We start from the raw sequence: 22,931 nt of genomic DNA on the forward strand, positions 1-22,931 counted from the left end.
AATGTGATATTCAGTAGCTGTTTGCACTGCACAGAGAAACATGTAATTGCATTGTTACGATGGAATAAAAGATTAGCACACATTTTTTAAATGTATGGATGTGTGTAACACTTGCCAAATTATCTGAGGCAATATGGTGTGTTCCACAAACAAAGGAGGTGGGTTTACATGAAGTGTTTTACCTTTACCATAATAAGTTAGTGTATGGCAACGTCTTTGTGGAAAATTCTTCGGTTAATGATTTTACTTAAAGAATGATTTCTGCTTTACTTAACACGGATTTTTACACCGATTCTCACTTCTGCTATGAAGGGACAAAAAATATCCCCATCTGGCAAGATAGCAAGAAGAATGTCAGATTTAAAACTAAAAAAATACCACTTTTGTTTCTTATATGAAAAATCTTCACTTGTAACGGCTAACACTGATACGATGATACTTTGGCAAATCCAATTTCTACAATGCAATACACTGACATAAGGACTGAGAGTATTTGTAGTTGCTAAAGGACTGCTTTAGCATCTTTCTCAGATGATCATGGTTTAAAGAATATTATTCTGTGAAGAGTTCTACATTTCTATGTTGAAATTCCTTGCAAAACCAAAGTCTGTTCTATTGCTGAAGCCACTGTTCCACAATCTTGTTACAATATCAACAAATATTTCATTGAATAAAGTCATAATTAAGATGCTTAATAGAGTCATAAAAATGTAAAGCTCTATGATGCATATATACAATTTAGTTTCCCCAAGAATAGCATTTTTTACACACATAGATTTTTCACAGAAAAGGTGATGGTGACTAAATGTCTCCATATTTTATAGAATTAAGTGACTCCAACGTTAATTCAAATGAATTATGTATCACTAGAACAATGTTAAAGCTTAAAACTATTTAATTTCCTATAATCTGAGAGTTCCAACACCTGCTATAAGCTAAAAAAAAAATAACACTTGCCATCTGTTTACTGTCACAGGAATAAAACCTACAGAAGAAGAAGCAGGTATAGGTGACAGCTGTTGCTCCTTAAGCTGAAGTTCAACCTGTTTTGTTGGAAGTCATATGATTTCTTGGATCTGTAGAACCACAGTTCTTTGCCCTGTTACAGTTCTCTGTCCTGTTGTGCAAACCCAGAAAACCTGGATGTGTACTTAAACTCCATGAATCTCTCCGCTTTGGTATATCAGAACTGAATAATTTTAATATGCACAGAGGAAGCTCTTTCCCTTGTTAATGCACATACACACATACTCCTAGTGACAGGACATATGGGTATGATGGGACATTAATGAAATCTAAGCATATTGTTTACCAGCTTAATTTACTTGTAAATCTCTTCTCAAGCAATCAGATACAGCAAAACACCTATTACCCATCTCACAGTCCTTGTACAAGTGAAATGAAAATAAGATACTTAACTATAACTATTAACACTGAATTGGCTGTATCAAGAACCTGAAGGAGCATCTTACCTGAATTGGGTATTGTGTCAGTCTCATGGGCCCAACTTGTATTTCTGTAGTTGAAGCCTGCTAAAGAAGAGCAATATAGATATTTTTTTCAGTCCAGGTCTTAATAAGATAGCATTTTACATGCAAGAAGGAAAGATAGAACAGAACCACGAAAAAGGCTCAAAGGTAGGCTGGCATATGACTAGCAGCCTCAATTTGGCTGCTTTGAAGTGTATCTTACATGATCATTCACCAAATTCCTAATTTTGCTTTATTTGCCTGCAAGTTAAAAATTGTAGGGTTTTAAACAAGGAACCAAGAAACACCACTTCCTTTTCCCTCTCTCCCCAAAAGAGTACTTTAGTTACATAGAAGGACTTGTATGTTGCTTAAGACTACAGAAAGCCATTTATTTCTGGCTAAAAATTGCCCTATTCATTTGAATGTAATACAGAACTTGTATTAAAGGTCTTGTGACATAAACTAAATAATAATGTTTTAATGAGTTTGATCAGGAAAGAAGAGACTTTTCAGACAAGGGAACTTGTTTGAGTTGCAGATTTAAAGCTGTTTCCCAGAACAAATTTAGTTTTCAGGTAAAAACATCACTACCATGTGAGCCATGACATTTTCAGAAGACATGAGAGCACATCATAATTTAAACCTACTGCAAGAAAGCCAGTAGATGTAGGTGGTGGCTGCTCTGTTTGTTATATTTCCTAGGAGCTGGACTACCTTAATACTTTTTGTATCTTGATACATTTCAATACACTTCTCCTGTACACCACTGGTTTGTTTCACTTCAGACCATTAGCTACAGAAGGTTGTTAAGCAACAGAACAATACATATGTCTTCCCACAGATGCACATACTTTTGAGTCTTTGAACCCTTAAAATGTTGTTCCTCTCATGCATATGGAGAATTAGTTGCAAGTTACCAACCTCCTAAAGGGCAGATTCTTTTGCTTTCCCAGTTACCAGTTACCCCAGGTGCCTGGGGTAAGCAAATTAAAGCAATCACCCCCCAAGACATGTAATTTGACCAAAATCCTAATTTGGTCAAAGAGACAGAGTCCCAGGGCCATTCCCTGACACATAGGAATCCTGGAGCATTATTTCTGTGGCGTTTTGCTCTGTGATGCTCAATAAGTTTGAGCCTTTTACACAGGCAACACTTAATACTTTAAAAATGCATTTTTCAAAGGAATATGTACAATATTCAAAATGATTGAAGGTACCAGTATTCAACATTTTCCTTCTGACAGTACAATACTGTGAAGTATTAACAGCCTTGCCTACACGTGAGACTGTGGTATTATGTATAGCTACGACTGGCACGTTGGGCTTTCATGCACCACTGCGCACGATTCTTCTCAGCCCAACAACTACAGAAGGTGGTAATGGGCACTACTCCAAAAGATTAAACTACAAAGCCTGCCACTGTTCTCCAAAGCAAGAACTGCCCCCAAATAAATGTAGTTAACCTCTCCCTTTCTCACAGAAAAGCTTCACTTCCCACTTGAGCTCCCGCTGTAGCAGAATGTAGCTTAGTGCCTGTAAGCGTATCTCAACAGAAATGAAAGCACCTATCATAAACCATGACTTGAGAGTAAGATCAGATAAACAGTTCTCTGAAAGCTCCCACCCTCTCTTCCCCTTCAGCCAAGAAAGAAAAACAGTACATTCACACTCCACTGGTGCTATCTAGGAAACTCTTCAATACATTTTTTTATCTTGATTTATTTTTATTAAAAAAAGAATGTTTAGAAAATCTGTAAGACTACACAACAGATCTGGGTCAGTGTCAGAGCAAAAGCTTCTTTTTTGACAGTGCACAGCTCAAACTGTCTCAGAATGTGTGGATCAAGACCCTGGGATTTTTCAACAAAAGAACACAGATACATCTGTGTATGCTAGGACACAGATATTATTTATTATCCATTTATTAATGCTAGGGAAATACGCTAGGGAACTCACATTGTAAATGAATGCCTTCCACTTCCTTCCACTTCAGAGGACATCCAGTTTTAGTCACTCTGTATTGCCAAAAATGGAATAACTGTCTCCAAGACATAGATCAATGCAGGCAAGTCTATCAGATCCTTTACAGAGATTACTTTATAGATTAGCCACTTTTCTTATCCTGTTTATTGTAAAACAACAACAACAAAATAATCCACTCACTCAGACTCTGACTCAGAGTTTTTCTCCCTGCTGCTTCTGTGTCAGCCTCAGGAATAGAAAACATAAGAAAAAAAGAACATAAAAATCAGGGTCTTTCTCTCTTTCCTCCCTTCCTTTCAATTTCAGAGTGTTCCTGCCTTTGCTAACAGCAGGAAAGCATGATGAAAATTGGGAAATCTGAGCCTTCTGATGTAGGTGAACTTGTCCCTGTCCTGCTCTGTGCAGACATGATAGGGTCAGAACCACAGAGGGATGCAAAATAGGTACTGTTATATATGAAAGATTGCCATGTATAGCCTTTAAGTCCCCAAAATTACTAACTTCATTACTTATACAACACATGGAAACAGATGGAACTGTCAAATTAAGACTGGTAATGAACTTGAGTATGGGAAGGATAAATAAACCTTCTTGTCAAATATAGCAAAAGGTACATCTGAAATACTCCTTCCTGAGTCTTGTTTTACAAGCTGAATCAGACCCTTGGATTTATATGCCCAAATTACTGTGGGTATAAGTGACTGACTCACTTTTTCGAAACTCAGCTACAGGAGGCAACAAGAATAATGACATGTGTCTGGCCTTCACAAATGTCCTATGGATCTCTCATGGGCCTAAAGGAACAAATTCCACATCTTCTGAACTTCCAGAAGAATGTGACCATGTGGACATGGCATAGCAGTGATACCGTGACTGCTGTTCGTTTTCTCACATAAGGGAATATCACATTGCTGATTTCCAATTTAAATGAAGCTCTCATTATGTGACTGACTGCTAGGAAGGACTGTTAATAGATCTGCAGTCTAAATCAATTGGTGTAGTAGCTCATAACAGACTTTTCTGGTAAAACAAGGAGAGATAAGCCTGATTCCAAAGAGGACAGTGAGAAAATCCCCAATTTCAGTGAGCAGAGGAACAGACACAGTGTTGGAAGCAAAGAAATAAAAATAAAAAGTAACGACCTGGAAACACTAAAAGCTTAAAAAAGTGAAAAAAATTTTGGTTTAACATTTTAAACTGCCTAATATTATTTTCATACCATTATAACGTCCTAAGCAATCTCCACAGGAATTATTAATCAAATAATTAGACAAAATCAATGGCACTTTCTTAACTATTATGCTTTTTGTAAATCAGTGATCATCAATTACCTTACTATCATAGCAGTGACATTAGGCAAAATGCAGTTACTGCTTCGTTAAATTTCCACCTTTCTAAATTATCAGTACAAAAATCTTTACCCCCTTATGCCTGCAGACTTACAGCCCCTGCAGTTTATGAATCATCAATAATTACCAACACACCACTGTAATTAGTGTTGACTAATTACTACAGAAAAATCTTCTTGCATAATTCTGTGCTGCTCCAAAGCAACAACTGCAGCTGCAGCCAAACAAGCAGTGAAGCAAGGTGTAGTGGGTTGACCCTGGCCAGATACCAAGTACACACTAAAGCTGTTCTCTCACTCTCCCTCTGCAACTGGACAGGAGAGAGAACAAAAAACAGCTAAGGATTCATGAGCTGAGATAACAGCTGGGAGAGGTCACTCACTGATCACCTTCACAGGCAAAACAGACTCAAAGTGGGGATAGTACTTAAATTTATTACTAACAGGATAAGAGCCAAAGAGTGAGAAATAAAACAGTCTTAAAAACACCTTCCTCCCCGTCCTTCCTTCCATGTTCTCCCTCCTCCCTCCAGCAGTGCAGGGGGAATGGGGGTTGTGGTCAGTTGTTGTTTCTGCCGCTGCTCAGAGAGAGGAGTCCTTCCCCCCTGCTCCCATGGGATCCCTCCCACGGGACACAGTCCTTGATGGACCTCTCCAGTGTGAGTCCATCCTCGAGCAGCAGTTCTTCCAAACTGCTGTCCCATGGGTCACTCCTCCATGGGGTGCAGTCCTTCATGGTGGAGCTGTACTGATGTGGGTCCCCCACAGGCGACACAAGTCCTACTCGGGAAAAACCTGCTCCAGCGTGGGCTTCCCTCTCCATGGGCTGCAGGTCCTGGTAGGACCCTGCTCCATCTTGGGCCTCCCATAGGGTCACAGCCTCCTTCATGCATCCCATGGAGGAGTGACCCATGGGACAGGAGTTTGGGAAGTGTCATGGTTTGAGATAGCCTCAAAATCCAATTCCCTAGCCATTCCCCCTCCCACATCTCAATCCAATGTGAGATGGGTTTTTCCAGACAAAACACAACCAGACTCAGAATGGGGGAAAGGGAATATATTACAATGACTGTAAAAATAAATATTATAAACATTATACACACGATCACAACTATCTCTACCATGACATATAGTATTTACAATGGATCAGATCTTCTCCCCTCCAAATAAAAGTCCAGGAGGGAAAGAAGGACAGATCCCTTCTTCAGAGCAGCAATGTCTCTAAGGCAGCAGTCATCTGTCCTTTTCTCATGCAGCAGCTGATGGCTGGATTTCTGCCAGCACTCACAAGGGAGGCCTCCAAGCTCCTCTCAGCCCCTTGATGCAGGCAAAGGGGTCTTCCGTGGGCTGCGTTCACCCCAGACAAAGGTCGCTATCACCACGGTCATATCACGAGACGCAGGGGGTCTTCGTGACGGTCTGGTATCTTCAGGAGACTCCAGCTCCTTGAAGAGCTTCTGTGCCCTGCCTCAAGATGGCTGTGAGCTTCTTTACAGCTTGCAGCAAAGGAGGGCCCCAAGGTCAACCTCCTATACACTGTCCTGGCTGAGCTCTCAGGACAACCGAGCTTCTTAGCTCCTTTACCCATTTAGGACTTCTAATCAGTAAGAGTCCACCCCCTCCATCTTGGAGGGATCTCAAAGAAAGTTTAGGAGTTTTGCAGTTCTTACCCCCAAACTCTCTCCCTGTAGAACTTAGTTCGTTCTCTGCTGCTGTTTTCTCTCCCAGCTTGCAGAAGTTCTGTCTGCTTTGCTGCATGGTTGTTTTGCTGCTCTCTTATCTCTTGGCTCTGTGCCACCGCTTTTCCTCTGGTCAGTGCTGGCTGCCACGGCTTTCAGTATCTCTGGTTGCTGCTCACAGTGAAGAACCATTCCCCAGTTCATAGCTACAGATACATAGTCCAGCTTAACACTGTTCCACGTCCCTGCAGCCCCAATCGGGGGGGGGGGGGGCCCAGAGGCCCCTAGGGGCTCAGAGCCCTTCCTCGTGACTCTACAACATGGCCACCTCTTCCAACCAAAACTACAACTCTTCTCTTCCGGTCTGGTTGTGATATGTTTACATTTTTGCAGGAGCGCCTATTGGGCAGAATTTCAAAACTTCCAGGGGTTTCCACCCCTTGGGGGCTACCACTTTCTTAGCCTCTGGGGGGAAAACAAAATCCAAACCACTACAGGAAGAAACTGCTGCCTGAGGGATGGACTCACACTGGAGAGGTCCATCAAGGACTGTGTCCCGTGGGAGGGATCCCATGGGAGCAGGGGGGGAAGGACTCCTCTCTGAGCAGCGGCAGAAACAACAACTGACCACAACCCCCATTCCCCCTGCACTGCTGGAGGGGAGGAGGGAGAGAACATGGAAGGAAGGACGGGGGAGAGGAAGGTGTTTTAAGACTGTTTTATTTTCACTCTTTGGCTCTTATCCTGTTAGTAATAAATTTAAGTACTATCCCCACTTTGAGTCTGTTTTGCCTGTGAAGGTGATCAGTGAGTGACCTCTCCAGCTGTTATCTCAGCTCATGAATCCTTAGCTGTTTTTGTTCTCTCTCCTCTGTCCAGTTGCAGAGGGAGAGTGAGAGAACAGCTTTAGTGTGTATGGTATCTGGCCAGGGTCAACCCACTACACAAAGGTGTTGTGAGTTCAGCCTCCTGAAAAGGCTCAGGATGGATGTGCCAGTTGAGAAGCATCACACAGATGCCAAGGTCCCTTTGGACACCCTTTTGCCCTGAAGGCTCCTTCCCTCTGTATCTTTTTTTCTTTAGTTACTCTCACACTGTTGCATCCCTTCCTTCACCTTTGTAGTATGTTTTCAGACCTCTGTACCTTTGGTTTAGCAAATGGGTAACAGGACTCTCTTTTTGACCCAGTTTTCCCCTGGTTACATCTCCCATCTTTGCTAGGGCTCATTTGCACTTCTCTCCAGCTCACTTTCTCCATCCACACCACTGGTGAGAGCTGACAACTCAGCCTGTCCTTTGGCTCTTACCATTTCCACTTTTGATTGTACCACTATTTTCAATCTCAAATCCCTTGGTTTTTTTTCTTTTTTTTTTTTTCCTCTGGCCAAACTACAGTCCTGAAAAGAATTACAACCATGTATGACCTCAACACAGGCCTTAGCCAGCTTGAATTCCCTTATGAGACACAGGACACAGAGCTATTTTCTAACACCCCTGGCCTGGAGCTGGTGTCCTGCTCCTCTGCTTGCTACAGCACACCTGACCAGGGTGCCCAGCTTCTCTCCCACTGTTAGCAGTCACACTCCTTTTCTTGTCTTGCCTTCTTTAGCAGAACTATATCCCAGTCTTTATCACCTTTTACTTTTTTATCACTTCTGGTCCTTTCAACTCAAACCCACTGGCATTTTGTGTAGTTTAACACTTCGCAACTCTTTCTCTGTTTGGAGTCTCCTCGTGTTTCTTTTCCAGCTTCAACTGTTACAAAGAATATCACTTGACCTGTTCAGCAATTTGTGGACAGATTTACAAAGTTCTTTCCACCTCTGAGTCAAAAAGTCCCTAAATGATAAGCTGTCAAAGACTAAGTAGGACAAATCACTACACACTCATACTGCTGATGAGTTGGTTCTGAACTAGACGCCTTCTGGCTTGACCTCTGTGGCTTTTTCAGACACCATCTTTCCCTCCCTCATTCATTTGACCTGCTGCCTCTGTTTATCCTCTCCACCCACCAGTACAGCTACTGTCTTTCGGGAACCACTGTTCTCTGCCACCTCTGTTGTCAGAATCTGTTGGTCCTTTTTTTTCTTTTTTTTCCTGTTGAATTCCCCTTGCTGTGGTTTCCAGTTAACTTTTGCATCTGCTTCCCCAGCTGCTCATGCCCCTCATTTTCTTGGCTCCCACTAGAGGACTGCCAACTCACTCTACTCCACAAGCTGCTCCCCTCATGCCAGCCAGCTGCTACCTTTCCAAGGAGTCCAGAGGAGCATTACATAGTTGAATAGCTCAACTCTGAGGTTAATGCAAGGTCATGTTATTTATTTCTGAAAATAATGATCAAACACACATACCGTTTAGAAGAAATAAGGTTTCATCATTGTCAACACAGCCACTGCAATCTCTGCAAGCATCTGTAACAGATGCCTGACCCATCAGATACATAGGAACTGGCTAAAAAAAATACATATGAATTTTGAAGAAGTAGCCTGTTTGTGACATATGTGACAACACACATTGAGGCATGCAGCATGAAAACACTACGTACACAGGCAAAAAACTGGACCCCAAATCCACAGACATCTAGGTTTGGCAGGCTCTACTGTGCTTTGTAAGTGCATATAGCTCAAGGGTAGAGTTCACAAATCTGTGTCTGGTCCTTCTGCTTCTCAAAAGCGAGCAGAACTGGGATGAGGCCACCCCGATGCCTCCAGTTAAAGCTATGCCCCTGCACACAAGAGAATTGAAAATTTACCAGGGAGAGGAACAAAGTCAAGGGAAAGTAGAGCCTTCCCTTTCGTGACCATTTTCACCTCTGGGTGAGGAAATCAGGCTCCTGTTGCATACTCTCAATCATGACCCTTGAACACCTTTTTTGCAGTGACTTGTGTCTGAAAAGAAGCCTAACTTTCTTTCCCACTCCCTCTTTCCCACCAATCTTGTCTTCACCTGGTGGGAGAGCACTCATCTGGGAGAGAAGCATTGGAAACCAAGCATGGCTAACCATAGGCTATCATACACCAGATGCACCAGCCCACTGTCATCTCTGCATTTCCCTTATGCTCTGAGAATATCAACCTAACTTCAGGGGACCTGCCATAGAGATGTCTGGCTGTGAACTCCACGTATTCTTTAGTGTGAGCCATGTGCCAAGACTTCCTAGCTTAGTAGAGCTGAGATTGGCAGCAGTTCTGGAGATAAGCAGAAGTCCTCATAAAAACATCAAAGTAAGGATCAAATGCCTGAAGTTGAATTTCTGTGAATTACAAAGTTGATAACATATTGAATGTTTTTATGTTTGGTTCTCAGAGTCAGCTCCTACAACTGCTTCTGGGTAAAGCTGAAAAGATCTGTCTGATCAGAATCAGCTTCAGGAACAGATGTCAAGATTTCTATCTTTCTTCCTTCATTTCACTCCTCTCTATACTGTTTCTTGTATTCTGCTTCAAATAAGAAATTAGGAAAGTAAGCATTCAAAACCAGAGGTCTGTTTTCTTTGTATCTCACTCCTTTTCCCTGTGCAATATAATTCATTCATCAAACAATTACAGGCAGCAGTGATAGCATAAACTTCCTATTTCAATTTAAAATCATTGGTAAGGGAAGAAAAGTGAACCAGTGGGATGCACACAAATCTCTGAAAGACATGGAGAAGAGAAAAGGGAACAAAGGGCAGCTAGTACAAACAGTCACAATCAATGGATCATCCTAAGGACAACAAAAACTGAGAAAGAAAACTGTACCTCTGTCAGGTTGCTAGAGATTTTAGATGACTGCTTGAACAAGCAAGTTGACACTTGTAAAATAATCCTATGAGCTCTAATATAATGTGTCTGATAAAAGGAAAACCTAAGAAAGAATATTATTTAATATTATTTTAGGACTTTTTGCATTCTGGTCATACTTCACTAGTGGCTGCCTCGCGAATGCATTGTCATAATGGGACAATAGAACAATCAAGTGGAAAAGACACTAGTTCAGCCATTACGGAGCTACATTTGACAAACAAACTACTATTGTGGGCAGCCCTCAATTCTGCTCACAGCAGCAGCTACTTATGGACCTGTCAGTGGCACAAACGCTCAAAACCCCTTAATCCATAGAGGGTAGTCCAGACGTATTTCAGTTCTATAATTTGCTGATTAAGGCTTTCAACAGAATATCGAAGCAATCCTGCAGGATTGTACACACAGTTTCTCATCATGCAGATTTTTCTCGTATGGATTCAATGGTCATGATTCGCACCTAGGTGCTACTAAGACCACTCAAAAATTCTGATTCTTGATGTCAGCAGAAAACAGAATTGGTGTCCAAGACACAGTTAGTTGAACATATTTGATTAGGATGTTCCTTAATAAAACACTGTAAATCTCTGGGGAGACGTCTAAACAAATTCCCATGTTCTTTTTAGAAACACTGTGAGAAACAATCAAAAATTGGTCAGACGAACAAATCTTGGCCCAATAACTGATCTTCAGAAGTGGCCAAAAGCAGATGTAAACTAAAAAATGCAAAACCAGGGCAAGCACAGTGATACTGTTCCTTACACCACCTAAGCTTGATGCTTATAACTCATCTCAGGTTATGCTTTCCTGTTCACAAAACAGCAGGACATGTAAATTAAGATCATACTTTTCTCCACTGACCATGTACAGCGTTTCAAAATCTACAGCGGTAGGAAATGGCCTCCCCTTCTCCCAGATATTCAGAATCTGAAAAAGAAGGGCCTGATTAATGGCTTGAGATACTCAGCGGAACAGCAATGAATCACAAAACTTTTGGCCTAAAGAGACCCCTGAAGGTCATCTAGTCCCTCCAAGTAGTGCTATCACAATGCTATCACAGGTCAAGGATCCCTTTTCAGCATGGCTGCTGTGCAGGCAATTACACCACAGCCTGTACGGACAAGAAAGGAATTAAAATCTATTTACTGGACAAATGGTTTAACTCCCAAACTACAATGTTCTTAGATTTGTGGAAAGAAAACCAACTACAGAATGCAGTCACCAATGACATCAAGTTTATTTTGAATATCGACTTTGTCAACAGAATTTTCTCTGAAAGTGTGTTTATTTTGTCAGCACACACATTTCACGTCACTAAATATGCATGGCAGGTAAGTTATGTTTATGTCCTTGCAGTGTGAAGATGCAAGGGGAAAACAAACTTTTCCAAACATCTATCAAAGTAAACAGAATCTGCCCAAGACTTGTGGGTCTTGGCATGGTGAGATCTCTTTCTGTAAATCTGTTTGTAATTACTGTCCATTCTCAAATTTGAAGGAGCATGAGTCACACACATTAGTGGGGAATCCAATCCAATTTATGGGGGGATCCAATCAAATCTCTGTACACCAACCCTAGCAAAAAACACAGCAACTAAGCCTGAATTGTTTCAGAAATACATGCACTGGTGTTTACGAGAGAGCAAAATTCAAGACTATAGATAGAAAGATTTAAAAATTATTCCTATTTTCATCTTTGTATGTTGAACTAGCCAAAAAAGTAACTACTGTGAGGATAGGAACAAAGATCCAAAAAAACAACCTTATGCTACCATGTAAATTTATGGTGAACCCACGCTTTCAATGCTGTACATAATCTTTTGTTTTCCTTGAGATAAATTAACCAAAACTAGAAAAATTAAAGAGAAAGCAACAAGAATAATCACTGTATTCCAAGGCATTTTTTGATAACTAAAAAGACTAGGCTGCTTCTGCCAGAAGAGAGCTATCTAAGGAATGGAATAGGCATCTATGAAATCATGAACAGTGTAGGGCAGAACAAAGAATGATCATCAATAGTATCCACAATACAAGAAATATGATGTTTCCCTTAAAGCAGGCCACTGGAGGGGGTGTTGTTTAAAACAGCAGTTGAACAAAATTTACCAAGTGTAGGCCCCTGTGTTGCTGCAGAACACATCAGTAGGAACATACTTCAATTCACAAGCCCCTCAGTTATAGGTTAAAAGAGGCCCAGGGAACAATCCCTCTCCGTCTATGCTCTTCTCTACCTGTTGCGTAAGGCTCCTTGTGCTTACCCGAGACAAGATAACAGGCAGACAGACCTATGGTTCAATACAGTAGCATCAGTTCTGTGCATGGCTACTAAAATTGATAAAAAAAATTGAAGAGCGTTTCAATATCAGAAATTTCAGATAATATGATAATAGATACATGAATGGAAACAGCTAGAGCATAAATCTGCAGCAAGATGTTAGTGAAATAAGCACAATCTTCTTCACCACCTCTTGGTCTAGGTAAATACTCATAACTTAGAAAGCATACAGTTAGTCTGCAATCAAACAATTACTTCAAAATTAAAATTAACTTTGTCTTCCAAACACTGACTAACAAAAAGCATCTGGCAGTGTCTGCATGCACCTGAGAGTCTCTGAGATCAGCATTTGCCCTAGAGACTGTTTGGTTCCCTTGGCTTTGCCAAAACCAAATCCTAAGTTCTACTTCTGTGCTGGGTTGTGGGAGGCATATCTCCAGGGTTCTGTGATGTCAGCAAGAGCTTGCTGGAAGAGAGTTATCACATTTGAAACTCTTCTTGAAAATTAGCAAGGAAGAAGTTATGTATTTTACTATGTGAATATTCAGGAGTTTTCCGCAAGTCTACTTCTACTAGGAAAGGGTAATCTGTCTCCTTTCTCTTCATCAATGTATTGCTGGCTTCTGTTGCTCCTTGTTGAAAATATTTTAATTCAGATAGATGTTGACAATGCCCTGGTTTCAGACATGACAGGATTAATTTTTTTGGAGTAGCTGGGAGGGGGCATGGCCAAGACCCTGTATTTATTCTATACCACTCACATCATTGCTGGGGGCAGGAGGGAAGGACTCTCTCTATTCCTGGAAGAAGGGTTCCTTCCAGGCAAGAAAACTTGGTGGATGGAGTGGTCCAGCACTGTTTGTTGTCGGGGGCTTTTCGTGTTTCTTTCTCTTATACCTTTTGCTATTATATTGTTACTGTTACTGTTTGTTTTCTTATCTCATCGCTGTTTCCAGTAAACTGTTCTTATCTCAACCCACCATCTTTTCTTTTGTGCCTCCAGCTGGAGGGGGAGGAGGGGAAGCAGCAGTGTGGTTTTAGCAGGATACTAAATTGAAGGATGCCATTCCTAAACCATAATAGACAAGAAATAGCATGCTCTCAATTAATTTAATGCTACTGTTACAGTAGTAAATCACCTATCTGTTTTCTTACTGAAGGACATAAATATTGTTGTCTTGGCTTCCATGTTTAACATAAACTATACAGAATTTTATTGAAAGTGAACAAAATCACTAAGACTAGCCCCTCAATAGCCTGAGAACAGTCAGACGCAGCACCTGAAATCATCATCATGGCTGGGTTTCGCAAATGAAGATTTGGGAAGGGCTCTACCCATGTTTGTTGCAAGCGCGTTGGTGGCTAAAAAGGCCAATACGAGATAGACATGTCCAGTTGCAAAAGGCACAGCAGAAAGAGTCCTTAGGTGGTATATTCTGCAAGGCCGATTCTTTCTGCGTTGTCTTTTCCCCTCAAGGGTGATCCTGCGTGCTTTCTCAAAAGCATCCACAGCGTTATAGATGGTGTGTCTCCAGATCTCCCGACTGGAGGCCAGCGTAGACCAGTTATGGTGATCAATATGGCCAAGGCTGAGATGTTGTTTCAGGGAGTCCTTGTATCTTCTCTTTGGGGCTCCTCTTGTGCAGCAGCCAGTGGTAAGTTCACCATAAAGCAAGATCTTAGAGAGGTGGTGGTCCTTCATCCCTGAGACGTGCCCTGCCCCAACACAGCTGTGTTCTCATAACATGGCCTCAATACTTGTGATTGCTGCTTGTTCTAGAACAGATGTATTGGCTCAATAATCTGATCAGTGGATGTTTAGGATTGTGTGGAGACAGTGTTGATGGAAGCGTTCTAGGAGTCGCAGGTGGTGGCGGTAGATGACCCATAATTCAGATCCATATAAAGAGTAGACAGCACAATGGCCTCTGTAAACACTGATCTTCGTACTTTTCTTCAGGTGTTATTTCACCAAACTCTTTTATGAAGCTTTCCAAAAGCACTCTATGCCTTTGCTAACCTGTTGTCTATCTCTCCGTCAATCTTACCATCCGAGGAGATGAGGCTACCTAGGTAATTAAACTGCCTGGACTGATTTGAGCTCTGATTGGCCAATGGTGATATGGGAATGATGGAAGACTTCCTGAGGTGCAGGTTGATGGAGAACTTCTGTCTTCTTTAAACTGACTTCCAGCCCAAAGAGCTCAGCAGCGCTGAAATACTGATGTGCAAGTGCACACGTAGGCATTATGGACTCTACTCCAAGGGTTAAAGGAAAAAAAAAATTTTTTTGACCCAAGGTATTTGCCTACGTTTTTAATCTACCATTTCTCCAACACTATTCACTGTAGATACTACTAGCTATCAATATCGCCTAAGGCTGGAGTGGGTAGAAGGCTGCTTCTTCAGAGATGCATGATGGATGTCACCATCAGAGCTTGGCTTAGTATCACCTCCTTTTATTTCTTCTCTTGGGTACGCATAGCTGGAAGAATTCTTTTCCTGGTTCAAAGAGGTCTGCTCCTATCATTTTTTGCCAGCTACAGCAATGCATCTACATACTATCTCAGCCTAAAACCTCTATAAAACACTACATTCCTCTACTGGAACAAAGGGACAAAAAAACCCAACAAAACCAGAACAAACATGTTCTGATGAGAGTGAGGCATTTATTGAAGTTTTCTGAATTGTGTTTCACTTAGAAAAAACTCAGCATTGAACTTGATCTACATTTCACAAAAATACCAAAATAAGCTCCAGTAAAGAAAAGGGTATTGTATCTAAAGAACAGGAATATGTCCTTTGAAGACATAATGGTGCCTCTTCCTTGCTCCTTCACAGTCAGATAGGGTTTGTTTTACAGCACTTCTGTCCTGTTTGTTCGAGTCTGGGGACAGCCAGCTGAAACAACTAGTTTGGCCTTTTAATTAAATGTTAGCATCTGCAAGATATGTCTTAGAATTATACCTAGAAACTCTATCAAAACAAACAAACAAAAACAAAATACAAACCCCAACACTCCAAATTGCAAATACACAGTACAAATAGCAATAAACAAAATTAAATGTTCCCAAGTTTTTAGGATAACAGGTACATATGGACACTTTTCCCATTACCACGTAATATTGACTCTGAAATCCAAAATAGCATTTAAATATATGTCAAAATTAATAGTTTGCTGTCACTCTTTTAATTAGAATCCACAAATAGAATTATTTCAAGAGCAGACCCTACCATCTGAAGTATCACAAGTGATGCTGTACTGTCTGTTATTGTGCAACTACAAATTATCAACATGAAAGTCTCTGCCATATCTCACACTAAAAATTGTGCAGACAATGAAAATCAAAGCCAAATTCTCATCAAATAAACAGCTCCAAGGTTCCCATGATGGACTGAATAATTCATGATCACATTTAATTCAGTTTAAGTTTCTATTTTAGTTTTGACAAAGCTGCTGCAGACGGCAGCAATCATGTCTCAAATATTCCAAGACTGATATCCAGATATCACCTTCTGAGATGCGCACATTGTCTTGCCCACTGGTGAGTCATCTAACTAAGCCACATAGATGTTACCCAAACCCAGCATTTTTCACCCTCTCTATTTTGTCATTCAAGACTAAATTGTTTATGAAGCTTGGTCTCATCTATTTTAGTTTATAATCCTCAGAGACAGAAATCACCTATCGCTTTTATAATATGTCTCATAATAGGGCACACGGGCTGATAATCTATAAGCCCTATCCAAATATGGATGAAGACCGAGGAAAAGTAGAAGCAGTATTTCTACAAGGTAGGTAGGTATAGGTCAGAGGAAGAGGGAGCTCTGATGCAGAGGAATAGAGTAGCTGGTGATAGATGTACCTGAAGAATTCATACCTTGCAGAAGTAAGAAATGGCCTGATAAATCTGGAAAATTAATTACTAAGTCTTACAAAATTGAATGCAGTCATGATAATTTCACTCCCATTACTCTAGTCATGTAAATGCTGGTAGGATCAGCAATCTAATTTTAGTGTTTAACTTTTGCATACAGTTGCAATCCCATTAAGCTCTGCAAAAGCATAGAAAGAAGGCCTAAGCATAGTCCTTCCTCTGTTCTGCTGCGCTAGAGCAATTTATAACTTATGCAATAAGCAATACTGATTTTGGTATTACTCATCACTATTTACACAGTGTATGTGTGTGAAATTAAAAGCTTTCTGGAAAAAAACTTCTTTTGGACATTTTGTTCCAGTCTTAACAAGGAGAAGCACCACTAAGTTAAGTGCCACATTTCAGATCCAGCATTATAAGAGTCATGCCATGTTCTACAGAGTGCTCTTAATGCTACTCCAGTCTTTATGTACTGATATCTATTTGAACACAATATAGTCATTTTAGTCCACCGTCATTAGGATGTAATTATGCAACTTACTACCAACACATTACTGAGAAGATAAAAAAATGGCACTGTTACATTCTCCACAAATAGTGAAGCACAACCCTCTCACAAAAATCATGACAACTAATCTTCTCCTACAGCTTCTGCATATGCACAGTATGAACATCCACACCTGAAAGTAGAAGTTCTGGCTGAGTGCAGTGTTAACTGCCGAACTTTGTCTCCCTAAAGAATAGTTACAGTTGCCTATTTTCAATGTGCCTGATATTGCAGAAGCCGAATTCAGTTCAGTGATTGTTTAATTTTATTTTATGAGCAATACTGCTGGAGACAAAAAGGGCTTCTTGCACAGTTAAAGGCAGCATGGCCCAAATGCTCAGCATTTCACAGAATTAAACCCTTATTAAGCAACAGGAACTATATACATATCATGAACCATAGACAAGTATTAATCTCCTCTCCAAGAGATCACATGCACAGTCAAAAGCGTGACACTTTCCAAACAACTTTATTTAGAAATACTATCTCTGAAAGCCATAAAATATTTTAGTTTCAATTCACAGACAAACATTTTCACGAACAGAGATTTTATAAGTCGTGATCTCTTCATTTTAGTGGGTTACACTCCATATCATGTACAACTCCAATGAATAACTGCTTATGCATGTTATTTACACTCTTACACTACAGTCCATGAGATTACAACACAAAAACATATTCCTGAAGTTTTCTGTTATATCTCTCTCTCATGACATCTTTATTTTACAACTGTCTTTGGATGGACTCTGCAGGGAAATATGACATTTTCCTGTTAATACTGTACTTATTCACAAGTGCATATCACAAGACAGGAAACAATAACTTCTCTAAGTTTCTTGCTGAGTTGCATTTAGTTTTCAAAGTTAAGGAATATTTGATTGGCATAAACTGGGGGAAATGAGCTGCCAAGAGAACAGGGAAAGTGATCGGGCACTCAGACCACTCATGCTGAAAGTCTGTGACAGAGTTTTATGGAAGAACAAAGACATTGAGTTATATTGAACAGACGATGAAATCAATACCATTTTACAAAATGTATGGGGCACACCCTAATATAACCATGGATAAAAACCACATCAAAAATATAAAAACATACAAAAATATAAACCCATATAAATATATAAAACATACAAATATTAAAAAAGATATTTCTAGAGAAGAAAACTTAATAAACCTCTCCTGTTCAAGACTGATGAAGGGGATTGTTGGAATGCCAGAGGTAAAGGTATTAAAAAAACTGCAGGAAAAAAAAAGCAACTGCGAGGTAGGTAGGGTAGCAGAGAACCTTGACTGCACGAGTCTAGAAATGAGCCTGAAATTCAAACAACACAGAGAGCCACTATTACTTATGTATGTTGCTATCTGTTAGAAGCTTCTTAGCTGAATATATCAGGGAAAGCAGAAATGGCAGCTTAGGACTCCCATCAGTAAACTCAGAGAAGACCTGAAAAAAACTTTTTCAAAGCTTTGATGAAACCAAAGGAGATACAGAAGGTGGCTTCCTACAATTGCAGGGGCCAGCTTTCTCATCCAAGAGTCCAGAAATTTTATTTTACTTCACATAGCAAGTTACTGTTAAAGTTAAAATGCTTTACTGAAAGTAAGTAAGAGACATTGGGCTGGGAGGCCTCCTCATCTGTACTAAAACGTCTGTAATTGTTACAGTTGATGACCATAAAAGTTCATTTTTGGGCACACATAAAACACTCTGACTAGCTCACTGGTCCCACCTGCAGAAACCCTGTAATGAAGTGACAACATAGATTTCTGGATTCTCACACTGAGTAACATAAGAGCATCCCTGATTATTTCCATTAAGGTACTGCAAATATAAAAAATACTACTCCTCCTCACAGAATTTAGACCTCAAGTTTTCAGATCTGCATACTACTAAACAATGAATTTTCACATATGCAGCTCTTCTACTGCATATGTGAAAATAATACTTTTCCTTTTTAGACCTTTGTAGTGACATGGAGCTTACCAATCGCTCTATATTAGCTGCCAGACACAGGTTATGACCACCCCAAGGCTGTTTTAGACTTCTGGTGCAATGACCCTGTGGAAATGTAAGTCAAACTGGTGTTCTGGTTTTTCCAGTCAAGCTGGATGGTTCTACTCGCGTGCTTAAATATTTTGCTAAGTCAGGCTTCAATGAAGGCCAGGATTGCAAACACGCAACAACAGCTGCACTGGGTCAGACCAAGCCACCAAGCCAACATCATGACTCTGAAAATGATCAACACAGGATAATATGTATCACACTAGAATAAGCAAGTGTGACACCTCCTGCATTCCCCACTGCAGACCTTGAGATTTCCAAAACATATAGAAGTAATTTTCTTAGTTATTAATCCCCTAAAAATCTCTCTTTTACTTATTTTTTTCAGAGTCGCTCTGAACTCATGCTATGTGCTCCATGGAACACTAGCTCCTTTTTTTATACATAGCTGCGAAGCACGGCACAGTCTGACACATTCTGCAATTTGCAGTCATTATGTTTTTCACAGAAACTGCCATATAGCAGGTACAGATTACTCAGAAAACTTTTATTAAAAATAAAGCAAAGCCATTTTTAAGTCCTCAAGGTAGATAAAGTCATATTTTCAAAGTTAGTGTGAATCAACATATCCCTGAATCTACAGTAGGTCTGAGACAACAGCCTTGATAGTCTGGAAGGCAATTTTACAGTCAGCATGGTGGACTTACCTTGCAGACAGATCTGTTCTGAAGTGGGAATTTGACTTGTGTATTCTAAAAGACAAGTGGCCTTGACACACCACTGCAGTAGGTGTGAATCTGCAGTAGGTCAGAGACAACAGCTCTGATAGACTTCAAGGCAATTTTATAGTCAGCTTGATGGACTTACCGTGCAGAGAGATCTGTTCTGAAATGGCAATTTGCCTTGTGTACTCTAAAAGACAAGTGGCCATGACACACCACTTACATGCATCTTGTCTAGTAGTTTGTTTTTTTCCCTGCAGAAACTGAGACTGCTGCTTCTCAGATCCATATTCAGATAATTTGATTTTAAAGAGACCTCAGAAAAGGAGCCCTCCCGAAAGTTAGCAGTAAGATAAGAAAGAAGGTGAGAAGTCATTTTGCCAGTGATGAAAGTACGGGGAGTTTACAGAAGCATGCACTGTTGACCCATTTCAGTATCAATTTTTAAAAAATGTGTACTGAATACATATGAAACGCTGAAAAGCACCATTTTCCCCATAAAAGCCTAAGTGCTAGGTTATGCTTAATATTTCATGGTTTAGAAGTTTCTTACGTTTAAATTCCTCTTGCAGCTTCCAGCAGAGAGGTGATTTGCAGATACAGTTTTTTCTGTAAGAGTTCCAATGAAATACATTTGTGTTAATGGTCTTCTTTTTATGTTTCACTTCACTAAAACTGCCTCAACAAACATCCTTTGCCATTAAAAATAAAAATTAAAAAAGTCATTCCCTAATCTGGTATTTAATTTCAATCATGATGCATGCAGAGATATTTTTACTTTATTCAGTCACTTTTATCACATTTAAACCATGATTGCCTCAAAACGCCATGAGTAAGCTAAGAAATATATATTTGGAAGTCTCCGAAGGAAAACTAAAAGCAAATTTAGGAACAGTTTCCATTTTTTCTACGGAATGGCATCTTCATCTCTGGGTTGGGAACCATCAACTTGGAATTTTCTTCCACTCGGCAACACTGAGACAGCCTCTGTGGTGCTGCAGGAACCCTTATCACAAAGCAGAAAATCTCTCTGCAACCACTTATCTTGGGGGGAAAAAGCCACATCATTAGAGGCGTTGGGTCATCTCAGAACTTGAGACACCAAAATCTCAAGCTTTTCCTATATCAGATCATAAAAAAAGTTTACCCTGCTTCTACATGTAATAAAACCTAATGGGTTAGTAGTTATTGATCATGTTATCACATTAAGAAAGTGAGGAAACCTTACTTATGTTCACAGCAAATAAAAACTATTCCTCCATTTCTAATGCAGGCCAGTTACTTTGAGTTATCTTTGTTGCATAAGACACTTGCTAAAATTGCAGTGAAATTTTACACAGGTTCAAGTAACAAAGATTATACTATGAACACAGTAATTTCACTGGTATCCACCACAAATAATTTTATTTTCCCTGGAACCTAGTGCAGATGCTGTGACTGTACAAACAGAATAAATACACTGTACTTGGAAAGGATTTATAAGTGAGCTCTACTGTAAATACCAATTCTGAGAAAATGAAACAGCTGCAAGAGTGCCTATCTTATTTAAGATTTCTTGGTTTAATGATTGTCTATGTTGCTCTGACAGGCAGACTGCAGACATTTCTGCCTGAGATTATTACTTATCACTGAAATGTATACAGCACAAAGCAGTACAGAAGTCTTCATGAATTTATATGTACAGCAGAACACACACGACCAGTTGTCATTCACTTTACCTTTCTGTTGCTGACAGCAATATCAGGTAAGCTTTTCATTCGTGTGCTGCCTCATATGACTAGGTACTCTATGAAAAGAAACATAACGACAACAGAACCAGTAACAACCTACTCACCCACCTTGCTTAGTGTCTTTTCACTGACTTGGGGTCAGAAGCATACCAAATCAGAAAACATATTTATTTAAAGATTGATTGCTAAACTCTTCATTTTAGTGTTCCATTTCACCTTTTCCTTCAAAAGGGAATAGATTTTCATTTCTGCATGTTCTCACTGAACACATCTGCAAGCATTAAACACACACAGCGAAACCAGACCTCTAACAACATAGATGATGTTATGGCTAATGGTGAGGAGAGTAAATAATCACTCATTTTATTTTTCATCCTGAATATTGATCTAACAGTGCAACGTCTGCCCAAGATGCAACATCATTGAAAAAAGTAAAAAAAACATGTCAGCTACTAAGCAAGGAGGAAGAGCAGCAGCAAGCACTGCAATCCCATCTTGGGAGCCACTGGGCCTTTGTAGAGCTGACCCAGTTGTTCAAGGCCACTTACTTCTCCCTTATAATAGTGGCACAACTTGGTGTTTATGCACCTGGTCAGGTCTCTTAGTACAACACTGGTAGCGTCTCAGCAAGAGCTGTAAGATCTCAGTCCTACTCTTCCAGTCTCCAAAGGGAACATCATTGGGCTCCAGTTAGGTGTAGTCAGTGCAGTCAGCTGATGAAGTGTATATCCAGCCTCACAGTGTGTGTTCTACAGCTGATGTTGCAGTAATCATTAGCACTCAAACTTTAGTAACCTAAAGTTGGTTTAAAACTACTGTAGGTATCTCTATGGTAACGTGTCTTTGGACCTCTGCATTGCAGCATCAAGTGAAGTTAGCAATGCCAGACAGCGAGAAATTTTCAGCTGGATCCTCCCAGCAACCAGAAAATACTAATCTATTAAAAATAAAGCCTCTAGAAGAAGTAGTAAATCAGGTGAAGATTTTTATCAAAATATAAACAGAATCTCAAACTGACTATAGTAAGTTCTGACTTACTTGAAACATTTTCCCAGAATTTTGTCCTTGAAATATTTCACTTGTTGAATTGAAATTTTCAAACAAACAGGAAATCCAATTCACACTAACTTCCCATTGGCATACAAGTCAGTTGCCAAGACTTTTTGAGCAGACAAGCAGCAAAAGTTTGGAAGGAGGTTAGAGAAGACGCACAGAAGGTTCTTCCTTGTTTTATGCTTAATCCTGTGACAGGCAGCATGAAGGTACTGCTCTATATCACACATTTGTGTCATGATTTTTTCCTGTTCATGGCATGTATGCTGGTAGCAGAAAAGAAGATATACCTACATTGTCAGATACTAATCAGTTTAGATAATACTTAGAATAGATAGAGAACACCTCTCCTTCAGAGTGAGAAAGAATGATTGAAGGCAGCTGGTAGACACAGGATATGAACTGTCCGCACATTTAAATGTATCCTGCTTTGATCCCATTCTCAGCAATGGCAATCCCTC

General features: G+C 40.1%; 1 protein-coding gene across 2 annotated transcripts in view; it reads right to left on the reverse strand.

The window, feature by feature from the left end:
* Positions 1-22,931, reverse strand: part of PDE8B (phosphodiesterase 8B) — a 75,397-nt gene that overhangs the window by 39,580 nt on the left and 12,886 nt on the right. The window contains exon 2 of one of the 2 annotated variants that reach the window (XM_032674716.1): positions 1,473-1,529. In XM_032674716.1, coding sequence (XP_032530607.1) covers positions 1,473-1,529 — 57 coding nt within the window. Of the gene's footprint in view, positions 1-1,472; positions 1,533-22,931 lie in introns of both variants that reach the window. The other variant, XM_032674715.1, reaches the window with a different exon arrangement.

Source organism: Chiroxiphia lanceolata, chromosome Z, assembly GCF_009829145.1.
Source record: "Chiroxiphia lanceolata isolate bChiLan1 chromosome Z, bChiLan1.pri, whole genome shotgun sequence".
Taxonomy (NCBI): Eukaryota; Metazoa; Chordata; class Aves; order Passeriformes; family Pipridae; genus Chiroxiphia; species Chiroxiphia lanceolata.